The sequence below is a fragment of the Heteronotia binoei genome, chromosome 18, assembly GCF_032191835.1.
Source record: "Heteronotia binoei isolate CCM8104 ecotype False Entrance Well chromosome 18, APGP_CSIRO_Hbin_v1, whole genome shotgun sequence".
In the NCBI taxonomy this organism is placed as follows: Eukaryota; Metazoa; Chordata; class Lepidosauria; order Squamata; family Gekkonidae; genus Heteronotia; species Heteronotia binoei.
The window spans coordinates 27,736,502-27,757,496 of NC_083240.1; the positions used below are offsets into that span (position 1 = coordinate 27,736,502).

Here is a 20,995-nt window from a genome sequence, read left to right on the forward strand (position 1 = left end):
TAGCTGAGAGTATGTGACTGGCCCAAGGTCACCCAGCGAGCTTCCATGGCAGAGTGGGGATTCAAACCTGGATGTCCCAGATCCTAGCCTGGTACCCTGATCGCTAGTGGGCTGGTGGCCTACAATGGCATTAGAGCCACAGTGCCTCTTTTCCAGCCAGATCAGCAACATCAGTGGCTCCTGGGCATTTTTTGTAGGGGGCAAAACCCAGCAGGAACGTATTTGCAAACTAGGCCGCACCCCTGGCACCAAGCCAAAAGCTCTGAGTGCTCCTTTCCCCCCCATCCCTACCAAGGTTTGCCAAATCCAGGCTTGGAATGCATGAAAATTAGGAGTGGAGTCTGGGAAGGGCAGGGTTTGGGTTTGGGGAGGCGAGAGATCTCAACCGGATATAAGGTAAAAGACTCCACCCTCCAGAGCAGCCATTTACTTCAGGGCAATATCTCTGTGGTCTGGACATAAATTTTTAATTGTGGGAGAGTCTCAGGCGCCACCTGGAGGTTGGCAAGCCTATTTCCTAACCCTATGCAAGAACAAAATGGGATTGGGTAAAGAGTGCCAGCATGATACCAGGAAAAGCTGGGTTCAAATCTCATCTCTTACTCAGGGGTGACACTCCCTGGGTGATTTTCAGAAGGTCACACTCTCTCTCTCAACCTAACTGCCCTCACATGGTTGTTGTCAGGATAAAATACGGGGAGGGGGAACTATGAATTCGGAAGAAAGATGAGACAAGACTCACATCTATTGGAGGAACTCTTCCGGCGTTCCCTTTTCTGTAAGACAAGAATGTCAGAGACAGCGATGGGGGCCCAAGGATATTGCAGACAACACATACCTGTAACACACACAGTTGTGTGCGTGAATGTGTTTGACCTCTTATTTTAACAGGGGGTTATGCCTCCCTCAGCCAGAGATCCAGAGAAGGGCCAGCTTCAGGCAGCTGGTTTGGAGGATCATTGAAGGCAACTGAATTGCTAGTCCTAAAGTGGACTTTTTTTGCTTCTTCGCTGCCCTTGTTGGATTTTCCACCAAAAGGTTTCAGCCCAACCTTACCAATAGGGAAACCATGGCTGTGAGATGCAGTTTGGGAGGCGTGAGCGTAAGGGCTGGTCTAGCTATTCTCCCTTTTGCTGTGCATCCATCTGGCCAGCAGGGGGCAATACAAGGTAGAGTTTGCAAAGTCATCACCGGAGTGGGTTTTTTGCACAGGCTTCCGCTTGGCCTGGATATGCCAGGAGCTGAAAATCTGCCAGCCGGGGAGAGAGAGAAGTCTGGCTGCTGTTTGCCTTCTGCGATCAGCCTTCTCCTGGTGCTTCATTATCTTTGCAGCAGGGGGAGTGAGGGAATTGAGCCCCTGCAGGTCTTCAGCAGCTGAGGCAGGAGAGAGAACCACCTCCTTTCATCCGCCTTGGGAGAGCATTCCAAAGCCAGCAGGTCCTCCGCCAAAGGCAGTAGGGTATTGAGGAAGGGCTGCATCAGCTGTCTTTTGACCTTGCAATGGCCAGGCCCACCAGTTGCTCCTGTCAATGTTCTTTGCTGGAGCTGCCCAATGCACATCCAATGCCATTCTCCCAGTAAGGGCAGGGGTCCCCCAGTTTTGGGTGCTCCTCTCTGTCCCCCCCCTCCCCAAAAAAAAAAAAAAACAGGCAAGAAGCCAGAAAAAAAGCACGATGTGCCTCCTTGACCCAAAAGAGACGTGGCGCTGGTGGCAGGGGTGATGCTGTTTTTTGGGCAACACCTCTGTGACAGAAGTTAATGAACATCAGATCTTTTCAGTTATGCAGCCACCTAAAGCAAAATAAACAAATGAATGAGGCTGAGACAAACGGGGGTCCAAGACAAAGTTGTTGATTACCCAAGGGCGGTGGGGGGAAGGTGAGCAGGAATGCACAGGAACACAGTTCCAGCTAGCTTGGTGTTGGGGTGTGGCCTAATATGCAAATGAGTTCCTGCTGGGCTTTTTCTACAAAAAAAAGCCTGCCCAAGGGAAATTTGGGGGGAGGGACAACTCTGAAACAAGGACAAGCTGGATTTAGAGGACTGAGGCTATTTGAATTATGTATATAAGGACCAAGGCAAATAGCACTGGGTATTCCTGCTCGGGTGATAGTTCTACTGTTTGAGGCCAACAAGGATGTGGAGGTGACTTCCCATTGGCTTGCCATTCAGATATGATTTCTGCACAGAACCACCTTTCCTCTTCTCACATGAGCTCACCAGCCCTCTGGTGGCCCAGGGGGGTAGTGGCCATGTGGTACTGGGGAAATGGTACGGATGTGGGCGGGACTTACACAGATGCTCATCTTTCCATCCCCATAGCATGCAGAGGCATGTTGACTGTGAGCTTCCCCTAAAGATAGTTCTAAACCAGGTTTGGAAAAGGTGTGGGGGCAAAACAAGTGCACGTTCAGAGGTGACATAGAGTTCTAGAGTTTGGGTGACACTGCTGAGAAGGCCTGTCCCTATTCCAGGTTTCCACTGCTTAATTTCAGAAAGTGGAACACACAAAGCAGGGCCTCCAGATAACTATAGCAGTTGGGCAGGTTCGTAAGGGAGTAAATGATCCTTCCACTGTGTAGATTGCAAACTGAATAGGGTTTTGAATGTCAAGCCTTGAAGAAGAAGAAGAAGAAGAAGAAGAAGAAGAAGAAGAAGAAGAAGAAGAAGAAGAAGAAGAAGAAGAAGAAGAAGAAGAAGAAGAAGAAGAAGAAGAAGAAGAAGAAGAAGAAGAAGAAGAAGAAGAAGAAGAAGAAGAAGAAGAGGAGGAGGAGGAGGAGGAGGAGGAGGAGATTGGATTTATATTCTGCCCTTCACTGTGCAGATAAGCCAACTGGAGTAATATAATCCTGTATGCGTGATCTCTATTCTTCATTTATTCTTGGGTTCAGATCATGCATCCAGGAGTCTTCAAGAGTGTACCCTGTGCCCATGAGATTCTCATACATGTGAAGGATGTGACTCTGGAGCCCATGGGTTTGACCCTGATTTTACCCTCCAGATGATCATTCCTACACCAGTGGATCAATGAATGGGTCTAGAGTCTACCATAGATCAATTTCCACGTGGGCTTTCAATGGGTGTTTCTGGACCTATCGTGAATTGTCCTGCTGGCACCTCAAACAGTTTGGCTTTTTAAAGAGAAGAATGGAAAAACTTAAAGAGAAGAATGGAAAAATGGGATTGTGCATTTAGCTCCTTTGAGGGGCTGAAAGCTCGTAGTGTTCTGATGGATGGCAGTTCTTAACAGAGTTTTGTTCACCTCTCCTGGTTCCTCCCCAGCAGTTCATGTTTTAAAAGAAGGAAGACCACAATTCTGTGACTACGAACCCATCCCTTTTAAGAAGAAGAAGAAGATATTGGATTTATATCCCACCCTCCACTCCGAAGAGTCTCAGAGCGGCTCACAATCTCCTTTACCTTCCTCCCCCGCAGACACCCTGTGAGGCGGGTGGGGCTGTCCATTTTTGCCAAGTGGCACGTTGGGTCAGGGCTTTTTTTGGTAGCAGGAACTCCTTTGCATTTTAGGCCACACGCCCCTGATGTAGCCAGTCCTCCGGGAGCTTACAGGGCTCTTAGTTTAGGGCCTAATGTAAGCTCCAGGAGGAATGGTTACATCAGGGGGTGTGGCCTAATACGCAAAGGAGTCCCTGCTACCAAAAAAAAAAAGACCTGCGTTGGGCGCACTCAATGCAGGTTCTTATCCAAAGGGTGACAACAAAGGGAATTTGTCCTTTGGTAACAGTGCTTTGGGGGCAGGAGAAGAGCAATGGTACTTTTTCCTGAGTTTTTTTTTTTAATAGATTCTCTTGCAATTAAAAGAAAAGTAATTTGACCTCTTGGAGCTCCCTGACCATGTAATTCGTTAGATCTGAGTGCGCTTGGAGACAGAAATGTTTGCATCTTCAGAAAAAACTGCTGTCAGATGCTCTAAGCCCTGGAGAGAGAACAGGACATCAATCTAATGAAGCAATAAAACTCATAAAGAAGAGTGTCTCTCTTCCGTTTGGATTGAACGCAACCTCCCCAAATGGAATTTTGTTTTCCGCCCAAACTTTCATCCAGCTTGCCAAAGGCAAATGCAGCCTCGAAAATTCGACTCACCTCCAAGGGGAACTGGTCTGCGTTCCCCACCCCCACCCGTCCCACCTCCCACCCCCAGCAGGCAGTCTGGGAGAGCGAGGACAAATGCTTAGGGAGAATGCCATCAAGACCTGGGAGAGAGAGTCATCCACAATTCCCCTGGCTGAACAGAATTTCCATTAATAGAGATTCGGAATGCATGTCCAAAAATAGCCATTTGTCTGTTGATAAGGGCCAGCTGGCGGCTGCTGCTCCCTGCAGTCAGAGTCCAAACAGAGAGCTCCAAGCACGACTCCTGGACGAGACATGTCGGAACGCCAAGTCCCTTTCACTTTCCTCCACAGCCCCAGCTGGGATCCCTTCCGGGACTGGTATCGGGGCAGCCGCCTCTTTGACCAGTCCTTTGGGATGCCCCTCATCCCTGAAGACTGGTATAAATGGCCTGTGGGGACCACCAGCTGGCCAGGCTACGTCCGCCCACTGGCCAGCGTGAGCCCCGAACAGGGAGCTGCCGGACCCATAGTCGCATCTCCGAACGCCAATCCGGCATACAACCGGGCCCTGAGCCGCCAACTGAGCAGTGGCATCTCTGAGATTCGGCAGACTTCAGACAGCTGGAAAGTGGCTTTGGACGTCAACCATTTTGCGCCGGAGGAACTGGTGGTGAAGACCAAGGATGGGGTGGTGGAGATAACTGGTAAGTTCCATCCCTTGAATAAGTTTTAGATAGGTGCTGACCGCGGCTACGTGAAACTTCTTTTCCCCATTTTTGTCACTCTTTGCTTGTGCATCCTACATCTTAACAGCATGCTAAATTCTTAGGATTCTCATAGGGCAGGTTCTTGAATTCCCATCTTGGGGTGGGGTAGGGGATAGAAACTACACAAGAAGGATCAGATTAAAGGTAGATTCAGTCATGTTATCCCACTCTTCCTCGAAGAAGCTTAGACCAGCATATGAAGTTCTTCCTTCCACCAGTATATATTCTAGTTTTATGGTTTTATTATTGTGTCTTGTGGTTTCTCAACTTGTAATGGCCTATGGCTAGATACAATAAACTATTTGACTGACTGACTGACTGACTGACTGACTGACTGACTGACTGACTGACTGACTGACTGACTGTTATATTTTGACACCAGTCCAGTGAGGAAGGTTGGTCAGATGGAGAGTGTGATAGGCCCAAGGACATCCAATGAGCTAGATGGCTTAGTGGGGATTTGAATCTGCGTCTCACCAGTCCTAGTTTATTTACTTATTTATTGTACTTCATTTATTTTTATTTATTTATTTTATTCAATTTATATCCCGTCCTCCCCGTGAAGCAGGCTCAGGGCGGCTACCCTGCCTTTCTCCCCAACACAGGCTCAAAACAACATACATTGTTCTCCTCTCCTCCCTTTTACCTTCACCCTCTGAGGTAGATTAGAGTTTAGCTGACAGTGCATGACCTTCCCGAGGTCAACCAGCAAGTTTCCATGGCAAAGTGGGAACTAACACCCGAGTCTCCTGAACCCCTACCATGCTGGCTATTCCGACAGGATAATGCTATACCACACGGATCTAGCACTTTGGGCCAAGCTAGCTGTGATGACATCTGCAGGTCCAATATGGATCTGCTGCCATTTTAAAGCCTAACATGGCTGGCTGAAAAGTGTGCTACAATACAGCAGAACAAGGCAACCTTGTCCCCCCGCATGCCATTTCAAGCTCTGAAAAGACAGCACCTTCCCCCCACAGCTGTTTTGGCACTTGAAAAGGTGCGTGGGAGGGGAACTTTAGCCCAATGCACTGTGGACCCAATCAGATTCAGGCTCTCACTGTATTTTGAAATTACTTTAAACGGAGTTGGCGTCCCTGTGTCAGATGCAGGGATGCTGCAATGTCTAGTCTGGCTCCCAAAATCTCCAGGTATTTTCCAACCCGGAGCTGGCTACATGAGTCAGCTGACAAAGGCAGGGCTTTTTTTGTAGCAGGAACTCCTTTGCATATTCAGCCACACACACACCCCGATGTAGCCAATCCTCAAAGAGCTTACAGGGCTCTTAGTGCAGGGCCTACTGTACGCTCCAGTAGGATTGGCTACATCAGGGGTGTGTGGCCTAATATGCAAAGGAGTTCCTGCTACAAAAAAAAAAGCCCTGGACAAAGGTATTTAGAAGTGAGATCCACTTTCAAAAACTGGAAAACCATTGGCCTGCTCAGGGCTTTTCTTTCCTTCTTTCCTTCCTTCCCTCCCTTCCCTTCCCTTCCCTCCCCTCCCCTCCCCTCCCCTCCCCTTTCCCTTTCCTCCCTTCCCTTCCTCCCTTCTTTCTTCTTTCTTCTTCCTTCCTTTCTTTCTTTCAGAGCAGGAACACACAGGAATGCAGTTCTGGCTGGCTTGGCATCAGGGGTGTGTGGCCTAATGTGCAAACAAGTTCCTGCTGGGTTTTTTTGTAGAAAAACTGTGATTAATTGGTTGAATCAGTAGGCCCAGGGCTTTTTTTGTAGAAAAAGCCCAGCAGGGGACTCATTTGCATATTAGACCACACCCCCTGACATCACCATTGTTTTACACAGGGCTTATTGGACCTTTTGGTGCCAGTTTGGTGTGACAGCCAGTTTGGTGTAGTGGTTAAGTACACAGACTCTTATCTGGGAGAATTGGGTTTGATTCCCCACTCCTCTACATGCAGTTGCTGGAGTGACCCTTGGGTCACAGTCACAGTTCTCTCAGAACTCTCTCAGCCCCACCTACCTCCCAGGATGTCTGTTGTGGGTACAGGAAGGGAAAAGAGACTGTAAGCCACCCTGAGGTTCCCAGTGAAGGGCGGGGTATAAATCCAATCTCTTCTTCTTCTCTAAAATGTATTGAACACTGAAAACAGATATGTCTTACCTGGGCCTCAGGTAGCAAGCTTGGGGGGGGGGGGGTAGAATCTTCTGCTGAAGTAGGGTCAGTGAAAAGGGTCAGTGTTTACCATCCTCCAGGTGGGGCCTGGAGATCTCATGGGATTACAACTGATCTCAAAGCAACAGATATCAGTTGCCCTGGAGAAAATGACTACTTTGGAAGGCGGACTCTTTGGCACAATGCCCTATTGAAGTCCCTCCCCTTCCAAACCCTGCCCTCCTCAGGTTCCACCCCCCAAATCTCCAGGGTTTTCCCAAACCAGAGCTGGCAACCCTGGAGTTATAACTCATCTCCAGACAACAGAAATCAGTTCCACAGGAGGAAATGGCTGCTTTGGTGGGTGGACTCTTAGGGATTATAATCCACTCAGGTCCCTCCCCACCCCAAACCCCACCTTCCTTGAGTGCCACCCACAAAATCTCTAGGAATTTCCAAACCCAGACGTTCTAACACTAGTGTTGTGAAGCCAAGGCCCAGCAATGGAGCAGGCCTTGCATGTGGAATCCCAGATCTTCAGACCTGACCAGTTGCCAGTCAGAGTAGTCAATAAAGACTATTTTAAATCGATCAATGAAGCCCAGCATCAGGGGTCATAGGTGGGCCTACTGCTAATCAAGCTGACGTTTTCCAGAGGGAAAGTAGCCCATGGCATGCTGATGCTTTGGTGTTGCCCCCAGAGGGATTTGCTGGGCCCTCACTGACCCAAGGGCAAGTGAGGGCAAGGAGGCACTGCCTTCACTAACCATTCTTGAGACAGGCCACCCTCTCTCCTTCCTGCAGCTCCAGTCAGATGACTTCCAGAGAACACCATTAGGTGTGGTTCTCCAAAGCCAACAAAGAAACACACATAAAAAACCCATCAGGAAGCTTCCTCCCAGCCCCCACCGCCTGGAACCATCTGGATCGCAGTTAGCACATTAGAGTTCTGATTAAAATCAATGAGATTGATCAGGTGCCAAGTCCGTCTGAGCAAATTATGGGGAGGGGAGATGAGGGGGGAGGACTCCAATCACAGCCTCTTCAAGCTGGGCACCAGAAGAGCCCCCTTCCTGCTAAGTAGTGGGTGTCAACTTCATCCCTCCCCCCACTACATTCCCCATCATGAATTATGTAAGGGTTTTCCTCTTGCTCACTTTTTGCTCCCTGAGGGATTTTAATTCTGCTGCTCCTCCCTCTCTCCATCCTGGACTGCCCAGGCAGGGAAGAGGGGGGATCCCAGCCTTTTGAGCATCCATTAGTCTTTCGTTTCCCCACAAGATCCCCCCATCCTCCAGTTCATCCCTCTCTGAAATATTAATGAAGGTCTAAAGTCCATCGATGTGTGGCTGCATAACCATGGCAACCACGATCGGCAGGATGGAGAGGAGGGCGGTTCAGAGGGGAAGGAGACAGCAGTATCTATGACCAGCCTTTATGGAAAAAAACAGCAGCTCCTCTGGGTGTTGCCAACTGACTGGAGGGAGGGGCAGAGAGAAGAGATCCTAGGCTCCTGTGCTTTTCAGCAGCAGTTTGGCCTGCAGAAACCAGGAAGCAAAGCTCCTCAGACCATAGACATAAACCTGAGCAATACAGTAATGTTGGCATAAGGACAGGGGTCATTTTGTAGAAAAATAGGTGGTGGAGCTTATTAGCATAGCTCATTAGCATATGGCACACACACACACCCCAGCAAAAAGCAACCCGATGCAAGAAAGGAGACCCCCCAGGTGAGCGAGGCATGCTTGGGCTGGCTAGATCCAGCCAGTCCAAGTAGACCTTGCTCGCCTGGGGTTCTCCTGGACTGCCTCCCCCCAGTCAAAAGGCCAGCAAGCCACCCGCCACCCCAAATCACATCAGAAGTGCAGAAAGGTGGCGTGGGCTTCTCCAGGGGTTAATGAGGGCTGCTGGGGGCGTGGCAAAGCCCCTGGTGGCTGGCTGCCCGCTCTCCTAACCCAGGGATCATGCAGCTGCACCTACTATTCAATGGACAAGGTAGGTGAGGAGAAAGAGGGGGAACCCTCAGAAAAGGTTCAGGAACTGCGCTCCTGCGAGCGGCCACCTGCTGAATCTGACGCCCACATAAGGAGCTCATGGATGATGATGATGATGATGATGATGATGATGATGATGATGATGATGATGATGATGATGATGATGATGAAGAAGAAGAATAATTGTCACAGTCAGATATTTGACTGGTAAGACAGTATTCTGCTGTTTCAGATCTAGCCAAGTTCTTGGGAACTGCCGATATATCTTCACAGGATTCCTGCTATTCCAAGCAACAAGGTTTTCCAGTGTGCATGAGCATACAGGCACATCACTCAGACACCACACGCAAAAGCCATCTCCAGGCAGGCTCCCATTTTTATGGCCTTTTATCAGTGTGCTCGCCCTGACCTGGATGGCCAAGACTAGCTCAGCCTTGTCAGATCTCGGAAGCGAAGCAGGGTCAGTCTCGTTTGGATGGATACTGCTGAGGAACACCAGGGCTCTGACACAGAGCCAAATGATGGCCGACCACCTCTGAGCTTCTCTTGCCTTGAAAACCCTGTGGGGTCACCATAAATGGGCTGTCACTTGATGGCACCTTACATGCACCTACTATTCAATGGACAAGGTAGGTGGGGAGAAAGAGGGGGGACCCTCAGAAAAGGTTCAGGAACTGCGCTCATGTGCATCAGCTACATCAGTAGGGAAATATTATCTCTCTGTGTCGGTATATTTGTCTCTCTCTCCATCCATCCATCCAGGGCTTTTTTTGTAGAAAATGCCCAGCAAGAACTCATTTGCATATTAGGCCACATCTTTTGTCATCATTGTGTCATAGGAGTTTTTGTAAACTCCTATTTAGCATATATAGCATATTAGGCTGCACAAGCCAGCCAGAACTGCATTCCTGTGTGTTCCTGTTTTTAAAAAGTCATCTACCTACCTATCTATCATCTACCTACCTACCTACCTATCTACCTATCTATCTACTTTTCTTCCTGATGGTTTTCCTGCCTCCACTTAATCTTCCTTGTGAGGATGGGTTAGGCTGAGAGATTGTGAAATCCCCAGTGCCATCTGGCAAGCTTCCATAGTTGAGTGAGGATTTGAATCCTGTTGTCCAAGGTCCAAGCCCAGTGCTCCAATCTCTATGCCGCATGAATCCTCACAGGTGCCAATAAACTGAAGGAAGCTGCATATACTTTGAAGCATTCGAGGAAAACTTGTAATTAAATCAAAAGTCGAAAGCAGAGAAACTCAGAAGAAGAGTTTGACCGATTTCGCACTCAGCTTACCCCGCGGTCACGTTCCTCTTCTCTGTGCAGCGTCCGTCGGATTTCCCACTATCTGCACCGGAGTTATAGGAAGCATCGCGGCTTTCGCGCAGCAAACAGAAACCACTAAAAACCAGTTTCTGTTTGCTGCGCGAACGCCGTAACACTTCCTGTAACACCGGCGCAGATAGTGGAAATTCGACGGACGCTGCACAGAGAAGAGGAACGTGACCATGGGGTAAGCTGAGTGCAAAATCAGTCTTAGTTTTATACCCTGTCCTTCACTACCCAAAAGAGTCTTGGAGCAGCTTACAATCTTCTTCCCTTCCTCTCCCTACAACAGACACCCTGTGAGGTAAGTGCGGCTGAGAGAGCTCTGAGAGAACTGTTATTGAGAGAACAGCTCTGAGAGAACGTGTGACTGACCCAAGGTCACCCTACAGACTTCATATGGAGGAGTGAGGAATGAAACCCAGTTCTCCAGATTACAGTCTGCCACTCTTAACCACTACATCATGCCAAGCTGACTCTCAGGGCACTCCTAGACCGGATGAAGCTAACGACCTGTCAGTCTAGTGCTGAAGAGCAATTATTATTGGGGGGGGGGGCATCGGTTGCTCCATTCACAGCATCTGCACCATTTTCTCCTCTAGGTAAGCATGAGGAAAGACAAGATGAGCATGGGTACATTTCCAGATGTTTCACCAGAAAATACACGTAAGTAGGGTGGATGGAGAAAGAAGACGGCCTTTATCGTTCTACCAGAACTGGAAGGATCCAGGGTGGACTTCTGGTGGGAGGAGAGGGGTCATGCCTTCCACCAACAGCTTCTATTTCTGTTCACTCCACTTCCAGGAACATATTTTCCTGATGGGAGGACCAGATTTCCCCATTTTCATTCCTCTACATTTTAGTATATAAAGGTAAAAGTAGTCCCCTGTGCAAGCACCAGTCGTTTCCGACTCTGGGGTGACGTTGCTTTCACAACGTTTTCATGGCAAACTTTTTAAGGGGTGGTTTGCCATTACCTTCCCCAGTCATCTACACTTTCCCCCCAGCAAGCTGGGGACTCATTTTACCAACTTCAGAAGAATGGAAGGCTGAGTCAACCTTGAGCCAGCTACCTGAACCCAGCTTCTGCCAGGATCGAACTCAGGTCATACATACTGTATAATTGTCCTGACCTGGATGGCCCAGGCTGGCCTGATCTTGTCAGGTCTCAGAAGCTAAGCAGGGTCAGACCTAGCTAGTATTTAGATGGGACATTTCCAAGGAATACCAGGGACATGAGGTGGAGGCAGGCAATGGCAAGCCGTCTCTGAGTGTCTCTTGCTTTGGAAACCTGTCAGGGCTGTCATAAGTCAGCTGTCCTCTGACAGCAAAAAGGAAAAGGTTGACAATCTGTATCTGGGACAATTAGCATATCATTCCACTTCTCTTTTTAACAGAGCAATCTGAGGTAGGGTCACTCCAATCTAAACAGTGTGAAACCAGTGAGCCTAAACTGGAACAACTCTATATAGCAGGGGTGGCCAACGGTAGCTCTTCAGATGTTTTTTGCCTCCAACTCCCATCAGTCCCAGCCAGCATGGCCAATGGCTGGGGCTGATGGGAGTTGCAGGCAAAAAACATCTGGAGAGCTACCGTTGGCCACCCCTGCTATATAGGATGGCCCTGTAATACTGGATTAAGCAGGAGAATTCCTACTTTTAATTCTGGAACCAGATCATGTTTTCGGCTTCTTCTGAACATTTGTATGCAGATATCACACCACCCTTGTTACTAATGCTCACAGTTAAAACACAGCAAGAAAACAATTCTCATGTGATAGCCAGATTCTATGTTGTTTTACCGATTCACATTTCTGTTTCTGCACAGAGGTACACACAGCAACAAAACAGAAACCCTGATACCACTGGATGTACTTTGATATTAAGGGGTGTTTTTCTTTTGCAGTTGTTGATGAAACACTGCGCCATAAAACAAAAGAAACCTCACAACATGATCACATCAAGATTGCTCTCTTTGAAGTGTACGCCTGTATGCGTTGGTAATGCAAAGGGTATGGAGATAAACTGATGAAGCTGAAATTTGGAGTGAACTGAGCACGTGAAGCCCTTGACAACATCCAGTTTTTAAGATATGAAAGAAAAGAGGCTTCCTAATGTAGTATTTCCGCATCAGAAAGGAGAACAGAACTCCACAACCCAGGGAGAAATTTGGATGAGGAGAATTTCAGAAACATCCTCAAGTTTACTTAAGTGTTTGGATTAGAAATAATTTTGTGATCTGGAACAAAAAATCCTAATTAATTTCACTTAGCCTGAATGTTGCCGTCCAGTTACTTGATTGATTAGTTAATCGATTGATTGATTAGTAATTTTTTTTTATTTGCAAATACAGACACTTTCTACACAACATTCCAGGGAGGGAGGGAGGCACCTTCCAGAGTCTTCTCATTCCATTCTTGTTTACTGTTTCCCCCCATCATTTCAGACTTCCTCCTGGTATTGATCCTGCCGCAGTCCGCTCCACTCTTTCCCCAGATGGCACACTGACCGTGGAAGCCCTGCTGCCCAAACCAGCCATTCAGTCTGCAGAGATCAAGATCCCCGTCACCTTTGAGGCCCATGCCCTGATCCCCCCATCAGAAGCCAAGAAGCCCGAGGAGGCAACCAAGAAATAACTGGTCTCTGGAGATCTGCAACTTGAAAAAAGAGTATTTCAGATCCTCACCGATTCCTTTTATAAAGTGTTTTCTGTATCTGCTCCACGTCACAAAATTACTTTGTCAAATTTCCCCGTGGTTCATTTAAAAAAAATATATTTTGTGCCCCGCAACTTTTGGCTTTTGGGATCAAGCCAGCAAAGCAGCAACTGTTCCAGACTGACATAGCCTCCTTTTATCTGTTGGGCCTCAAATTCTTTCCAATTTGCTTTGGAAGGATCACTCCCAGAGGGTCCAGGACAGAGATCAGGATCCAGAGAGGATAATTGCCAAATGCCCTGAGTGTGGGGTGGAGGTGGTGGTAAAGCCCAGCAAGTTCTCCCATCTTGGAACCTGCTCTGAAGGTACAAATGAAGCTGGCTGACTCAGAGCCAGACAATGTGCAGAGGGTCCAGTAAAGGAGAGATTTCCCATCCACCTGTTCCCTAAGATCTTTGTAACCGGAGATGTCAAGGAATGACCTTCTACACATAAGGGCATTGAGTCCTTCAAGGTTCACTTTTCCTACGCGTTAATCTCACAAGAATGCAAAAAGTCATGGTAGACGAAACAAGAGAATGATTGTCACCATCACTGACAACTCCCGGAACAGGGGTAGCCAAACTGTGGCTCGAGAGCCACATGTGACACTTTCCCACATATTGTGCGGCTCTCCAAAGCCCCCCCCACACACACACACATCCTGTCAGTCAGCTTGGAGAAGGCATTTCTCTCTTTAAATCATTTCTCCATAGGCTTGCCAATCCCCAGGTCCCAGCAGGAGTTCTTCTGCTTTCCCAGGCTCCTTCCCGCCCCCAGTCAGCTGGCCGGTGGGGAGAAGCCACACCCCCAGAGGACCATGTGCCTTTGCACCTCCAGAGGCTTCAGTCTCCGATTGAAAGGCTCCCTCTTGAGATGGTGTGTCTGTGTTACTTGGAAGAAGTTGGCAGCAACCCATGAGTAAAGAGGCCATTCCCTCGCTTCAGAGTCCCCAGAAACGGCGAGGGGGGGGGGGGAGGGAAATTTCTGCTGAACACTTCATTATTCCCTATGTGGAGATCGATTCTCATAGGGTATAATGGGGAATTGATCTGGAGGTTTCGGGGGCTCTGGGGGAGCTGTTTTATGAGGTAGAGGCACCAAATTTTCAGTATAGTATCTAGTGCCTATCCCCAAAGTACCCCCCAAGTTTCAAAAAGATTGGACCAGGGGGTCCAATTCTATGAGCCCCAAAAGAAGGTGCCCCTATCCTTCATTATTTCCTATGGAAGGAAGACATTTAAAAAGGTGTGCTGTCCCTTTAAATGTGATGGCCAGAACTCCCTTGGAGTTCAGTTATGCTTGTCACAGCCTTGTTCCTGGCTCCACCCCCAAAGTCCCCAGATATTTCTTGAATTGGACTTGGCAACCCTACTTCTCCAAGCCAAGCCAGCCAGCAGCTTGGAGAATGCATTAAAAGTTGCTTTCTTTCCACCTCTCCCTCCTCCACCCCCATCTATTTGCCTTCCTTCCTGTCTTGCAGCTCTCAAACATCTGACATTCATATCTTCCAGTTCTCAGACATCTTACATTTATTCTGTGTGGCTCTTACATTAAGCAAGTTTGGCCACCCTCGTCCCAGGAGCATTTGGGGCTGGAGCCTTGAGAGGGGCAGCATCCCTAATGCTGTGGGCAGGGTCACAGAGATTTGGGGAAGTTCCTAGAGAGTAGCAGATGCTGTGACCTACTTCTCCATTTCTCCTCCCACTGCTCCATCAATAGACTACAGGGGCAGGAGGTTGCCTACCGTGAACTGACAACTGAGCTCCCTAGACCAAGACTTCATTCATTCATTCATTCCTATACTACCTTTCTCTTCCCAATGGGTTTCCACAGCTGCTAACGTCAATCTCCTTTTCTTCATATTATCCTCACAACAAGCCTGTAAGGTAGATTAAGCAGAGAGTTTATGACAAGCCCACGGTCACTCAGCGAGTTTCCACGGTAGAGTGGGGATTTGAACCTGGATCTCCTGGATCCTAGTGTAGTGCTCCAACCACTACACCACACCAGCTGTCTTTAATAGTACACTTGGCTCCCAAGGTCACCCTCATCTCCAGCTGGCAGTGGCTCTCCAGGGACTCGGTCAAAGAAAGGACCTTTCCAATACCTATGATTTCATGGATGGTCATCTGACAGCAATGCTGATTCTGTGAACTTCAGCAGATCATGAAAAGGAGGGTGGAGGGTGGTACTTGTGATTTTCCTGCATTGTGGACTAGATGGTTGGACTAGATGACCCTGGAGGTTCCTTCTAATACCTGCCAACGTTCCCTCTAAGCTGTTGAGTCTTGTGAGCAAAAAAATCTACTTCATGAGCTACTGGCATGAATGTTGTGAGCTACTGCTGTGGCCTGGTCTGCTCCCAGATCCTAAGTAGCCAACAATCCCACAAGGCTGTTAGACGACCCTTCTCAGGAACAAAGAAGCTCACACTTTTTCTTCGTAGCAATATGTTTCCATCCCTCTAGGTCTTTCAACCCTTTCACACTCTTTTCTTGGATGGAAGTTCTTCCCAATGCTGGCCAATAAAGGAACATTTGAAGTAGGTCTATACACTATTTGTGTTTCCCCTCCTCAGTCCTGTACCACCCAACAACTATGGACGGTTGGTTGTTTTTGTGGCCTCCTGGGTGTGGGGGTGTCATCAAGTACCTGGAAGGGAACAGAAATTGGATTAGTTGATCGTAACTTATCTAGATCTGTTTCAGCAATGCTGAAGGCAGGCCTTGAATTCAGCGGGAGCTCACAGGAGTGCAGCTCCGGAACCTTTGTGATGGCCCCTCCTCCTCCTTTCAACCTACCTGGTGCTTTTAATAGTAGGTGCAGCTACATAACAATCCCTGGATTAGGAGAGTAGGCAGGCAGCCAGCCACTAGGAGCTTTGCCACACCCCCAGCAGCCCTCATTAACCCCTGGAGAAGCCCACGCCACCCTTTCTCCACTTCTTCTGTAATTTTGGGGGCTGATGGCTTGCTGGCCTTTTGACTGGGGGGGGGAGGGGCAGTCAAGGAGAGCCCCAGGTGAGTGAGGCCTGCTTGGGCTGGCTGGATCTCTAGCCAGCCCAAGCAGGCCTCGCTAGGCTTGCCAATCCCCAGGTCCCAGCGGGGGGTCTTCCACTTTCCCAGGCTCCTTCCCACCCCCAGTCAGCTGGCCAGTGGGGGGAAGCCCCGCCCCCAGAGGACCATTTGCCTTTCCACCTCCCGAGGCTTCAGTCTCCGATTGAAAGGCTTCCTCTTGGGATGGTGTGTCTGTGTTACTTGGAAGAAGTTGGCAGCAACTCGTGAGTAGAGAGGCCAATCCCCTGCTTCAGAGTCGCCAGAAAGAGGGGAGGGAGGGAAAGTCTGCTGAACACTTCATTATTCCCTATGTGGAGATCCTTGGCTGAAGGATTCTGGAGGGTGGCAACTCTCTTAAGGAAGTTTAGAATAATCGCACCTCGAGAAAATCTCATAGGAAACAGCCATCATATTCTCTTGTTTGTTTACTTCATTTATCATCCACCTTCTTCCATGAGACCCAAAGCAGATGACAAAATTATAAAAAAAAACCCACTGCAAAAGGCCAGTAAACAGGGTAAGGAAATTAGATTATACAATTAAAACTCAATAAAAAATGAAAGCAATATAATGCAATAAGCTGGATTTAGCCATCAGAGAACAACAAAACACAGGACAGAACATTTAATAAATAATGCAGCATGAAGGAGGAGGGAGAAGAAAACTGCCTACGATATTCACAGGCAATTAAAATCACAGTTCTATCAACTTTTTCAGAAGGTCCCCTCCTGCACAATTCCATGTTGTTGGTGGAAAGTGTCATCAAGTTTCAGTCAACTTACGGTGACCCCTTAGGGTTTTCAAACCAAGAGATGAGCAGAGGTAGTTTGCCACTGCCTCCCTCTGCGTAGCAACCGTGGTCTTCCTTGGGGGGGTGTCTCCCGTCTGGGATATTTGGGGCTAGAGTGGGATATCTAAAAAGGTAAAGGTAGTCCCCTGTGCAAGCACCAGTCATTTCCGACTCTGGGGTGACGTCGCATCACGACATTTTCATGGCAGACTTTTTACGATGTGGTTTGCCTTCTCCAGTCTTCTACACTTTCCCTCCAGCAAACTGGGTACTCATTTTACTGACCTCGGAAGGATGGAAGGCTGAGTCAACCTTGAGCCAGCTACCTGAACCCAGCTTCCACCAGGATCAAACTCGAGTTGTGAGCAGAGCTTGGATTGCAGTACCATACCAAACCTTTAATGAAGAAGATGAAGATATTGGATTTATACCCCACCCTCCACTCCGAAGAGTCCCAGAGCGGCTCGCAATCTCCTTTGCCTTCCTCCCTCACAACAGACACCCTGTGAGGTGGGTGGGGCTGAGAGGACTCTCACAGCTGCTGCCCTTTCAAGGACAGAGTCTCAGAGCAGCCTACAATCTCCTTTATCTTCTCCTCCCACAACATTCACCCTGTGAGGTGGGTGGGGCTGAGAGGGCTCTCACAGCAGCTGCCCTTTCAAGGACAGAGTCTCAGAGCAGCCTACAATCTCCTTTATCTTCTCCTCCCACGACATTCACCCTGTGAGGTGGGTGGGGCTGAGAGGGCTCTCACAGCTGCTGCCCTTTCAAGGACAGAGTCTCAGAGCAGCCTACAATCTCCTTTATCTTCTCCTCCCACAACATTCACCCTGTGAGGTGGGTGGGGCTGAGAGGGCTCTCACAGCAGCTGCCCTTTCAAGGACAGAGTCTCAGAGCAGCCTACAATCTCCTTTATCTTCTCCTCCCACAACATTCACCCTGTGAGGTGGGTGGGGCTGAGAGGGCTCTCACAGCAGCTGCCCTTTCAAGGACAACCTCTGCCAGAGCTATGGCTGACCCAAGGCCATTCCAGCAGCTGCAAGTGGAGAAGTGGGGGATCAAACCCGGTTCTCCCAGATAAGAGTTCGCACATATGGCATAACAGCTTCAAATAAAAATACACATAATATAAAAATTTAAACATTGGAGATAAAATCAAAATGAAACCGAGCTTACAGATGCATTCATACATGGCCAGATTTAAATTTAAGGATGTCAGCCAAAAATTTTGCCACAGCCTCGCTAACCTCCCCCTCAGGATTGCAGTACTGCTTCATGGGGCTACTAAAATTCCATGATACTACATACTTCTTCCATTGTATTGGTTGGGAAAGAAGAAACATCCCTTTGTGTTGGATCCAAGTGATGAAAGGAAGGAGGATCACCAGCAATCCTATGGAGATGATGGGATCAGCCTGGTCAGAAGTAGGGTTTCCATCTCTAGGATGGGAAATATCTAGAGATGTTGGGGGTGGAGCCTGGGGAAAGCAGGGTTTGGGGAGGGGTGGGACCTCAGTGGAGTATAATGCCATAGAGCACATCCAACAAAGCTTCCATTTTCTCCAGGGGATCTTGGTTATTTGGAGATCAATTGCAATATTGGGAGATCTCCAGGTGTGCCCTGGAGGCTGGCAACACTAGACAAAAGTCATGTAGGACAGGGGCTGTTTTAAGAAGGGGGATTTGGTGAGAGTGAATGAAAAAATCTGACTGGATCCAAGTCATTGTCAAGATGGCAAATGTGACAATCAGGAAATTCTGCAACTGCATGAAGAAGGAAGAAGAATGCAGATTTATATCCCACCCTTCTCTCTGAATCAGAGATTCAGAGCGGCTTACACTCTCCTATATCTTCTCCCCCCCACAACAGACACCCTGTGAGGTGGGTGGGGCTGAGAGGATTCTCCCAGATAAGAGTCCACACACTTAACCACTACACCAAACTGGCTCGCTCTGGCTCATGAAAGGTTCTGCATGAATCTACCTAGAATATGAGAGAGGAGCTGCAAGGGCCACGTGCGTTTTCTTTTGGATCTATCAGTTTAGGTCTGCCTCATTTTGGCTGCTGTCACGGAGGATTGTTTTAAAGCTGTTTTTATGCTGGTTAAATACCAATTCATGCGAAAATAATGTGAACGATACATTCGTTCTAACCAGAGAAAAATTCAGCAGGAGGGATGGAAAAAAAGAAAGAAAATGATGCGGAAATAAAAGACTGTCGGATTTGTTTCTCACAAGGGAGTCGTGAGAAACAAAGGATGTTCAAGTGGAACCAGCAAAAGCTTTTGAAACTTGAGCCCATTTCAGACATTCAGTTCTGGCACACAAACTACAGGTAATGGAAGTGATCTCTATCTGTGATCTTCCTGAGAGCCAGTGCGGTGTAGTGGTTAAGAGTGTCAGACCCAGGGGTTTTTTTGTAGCAGGAACTCCTTTGAATATTAGGCCACACACTCCTGATGTAGCCAATCCTCCTGGAGCTTTCAGCAGACCCTGTAATAAGAGCCCTGTAAGCTCCATGAGGATTGGCTACATCACAGAGGTGGGCCTAATATGCAAAGGAGTTCCTGCTATAAAAAAGATCCTGGTCAGACCAATATCTGTGAGACCAGGGTTCGAATCCCAATCATGAAAGCTTGCAGGGTGACCTTGGACCAGTCACACACTCTCAGCCTAACCTACCTCACAGAGTTGCTGGGAGGACAAAATGGAGGTGAGCAGAACGCTGTAAGTTGCTTTGGGTCCCCACTGGGGAGAAAGGTGGGGTATAGTTGAATCAAACAAACAAAATAATGTGTAGATGACATTTTGTGTGTATAGGGTATGTGTAGATGACATTTTGTGTGTATTGGGTAACACAAGCACATTTTTTGATGTGTGCACAGCTTTGGCACATGCCAATTTGTACCCTAAAAAACCCATATTGTTCAGTTTGTGTCTTTTGATGCTAAAGAACACTTTTTGGTTTCTTTATTTCATTTTTCCACACATAGGCTTACATTTTATCTTCACTCATCCTCCATTTTATCCTATTCCAACACTAGGACACTCGTCCAGCTGCTCTGCCAAGCTGGTGTCACTGGATCCAACCCATTGTCAAGATGGCAGATGTGTAAATCAGGAAATCCTGCAACTGCATGAAAAGTTCCACAATTCTCTTAAAATGGTGACTGCCTATATCAGGGGGATCATGGGTAATGGGGTGCTTCCATTACATGTGGTTGGTGCAGCAAACTGAAAAGGGCTTAAGTCTCCTCGCTGTGGAACAGATATGCCCAAAGCTCTCAAGAACAGAAGGATTCTAGTAGCTCACCTCATGTTCAAATTACATAGGTGTGCTAAGAACATCAATGACCACAAAGACAACTTCCCCCACTTCCATGAACGAACCTTACTATCATTCACAAGTTATGGTTCTTCTGCTTGATATATCACCGCACTCCTTTAGGCTCTACAGGAGAAGATATACCCTAATCTACCTGTTCCCTGATGCTGGCCCATATTACCCTACAGCTAGATATAAATGCAGGTCTATAGGAATCCTTCTACCCAGGGATCCCCTGTCTTTTTAAGCCTGTGGACACCTTTGGAATTCTGACTAAGGTTGCCAGGTCTGTGTTGGAAAATAGCTGGAGACCCTGAAGGAGCATCTGGGAGAGGGCAGGGTTTGGGGAGGGACTTAGGATGCCATAAAGTATACGCTTCTTAGCAGCCATTTTCTCCAGGGGAGCTGATCTCTGGCAGCTGAAGACTAGATCAGTTGTAAAAGCGGGAGATTTCCAGGCCCCACCTGGAGATTGGCAGTCCTACATTTCTGACACAAGGTGATGGGCACAACCACAAAACGGCTGCCACAGAATGCAAACCCAACCCTAAAATGTTAGGGAGCAAGGTTATGTGTAACTCTTAGTGATAACCCTTCATCATTTCAGGCAGAAGCACTGTTGAACATGATACCTTTTAATCTGCACAGCCAATCAGATCTCCAATATCTGGTCAGAAGCCCTGCTGATCAAAAGCCGCACTAATTTTCCTAAAAACACTTGGTGGGTGCCAGGAAAGGTGTTGGTGGGTACCCTGCTGGGGAACCCTCTATGTCCCATTTCCGTTAGGGAAGAGGAATATGATCAGTTAACACCACGTTGGGGAACCCTGTTCCAGCCTGTCCTAATGCAATTT

The 20,995-nt window shown here is 48.1% G+C and overlaps 1 protein-coding gene across 1 annotated transcript; it reads left to right on the forward strand.

Annotated features, from left to right (window-relative positions):
* Window positions 1–4,253: 4,253 nt before the first annotated feature.
* Window positions 4,254–13,062, forward strand: HSPB1 (heat shock protein family B (small) member 1). The gene is made up of 3 exons (XM_060259477.1): window positions 4,254–4,780; window positions 10,875–10,938; window positions 12,718–13,062. The coding sequence occupies exons 1-3, from the start codon at window positions 4,390–4,392 to the stop codon at window positions 12,905–12,907; spliced, it is 645 nt and encodes a 214-aa protein (XP_060115460.1). The 5' UTR covers window positions 4,254–4,389; the 3' UTR covers window positions 12,908–13,062.
* Window positions 13,063–20,995: the final 7,933 nt, after the last annotated feature.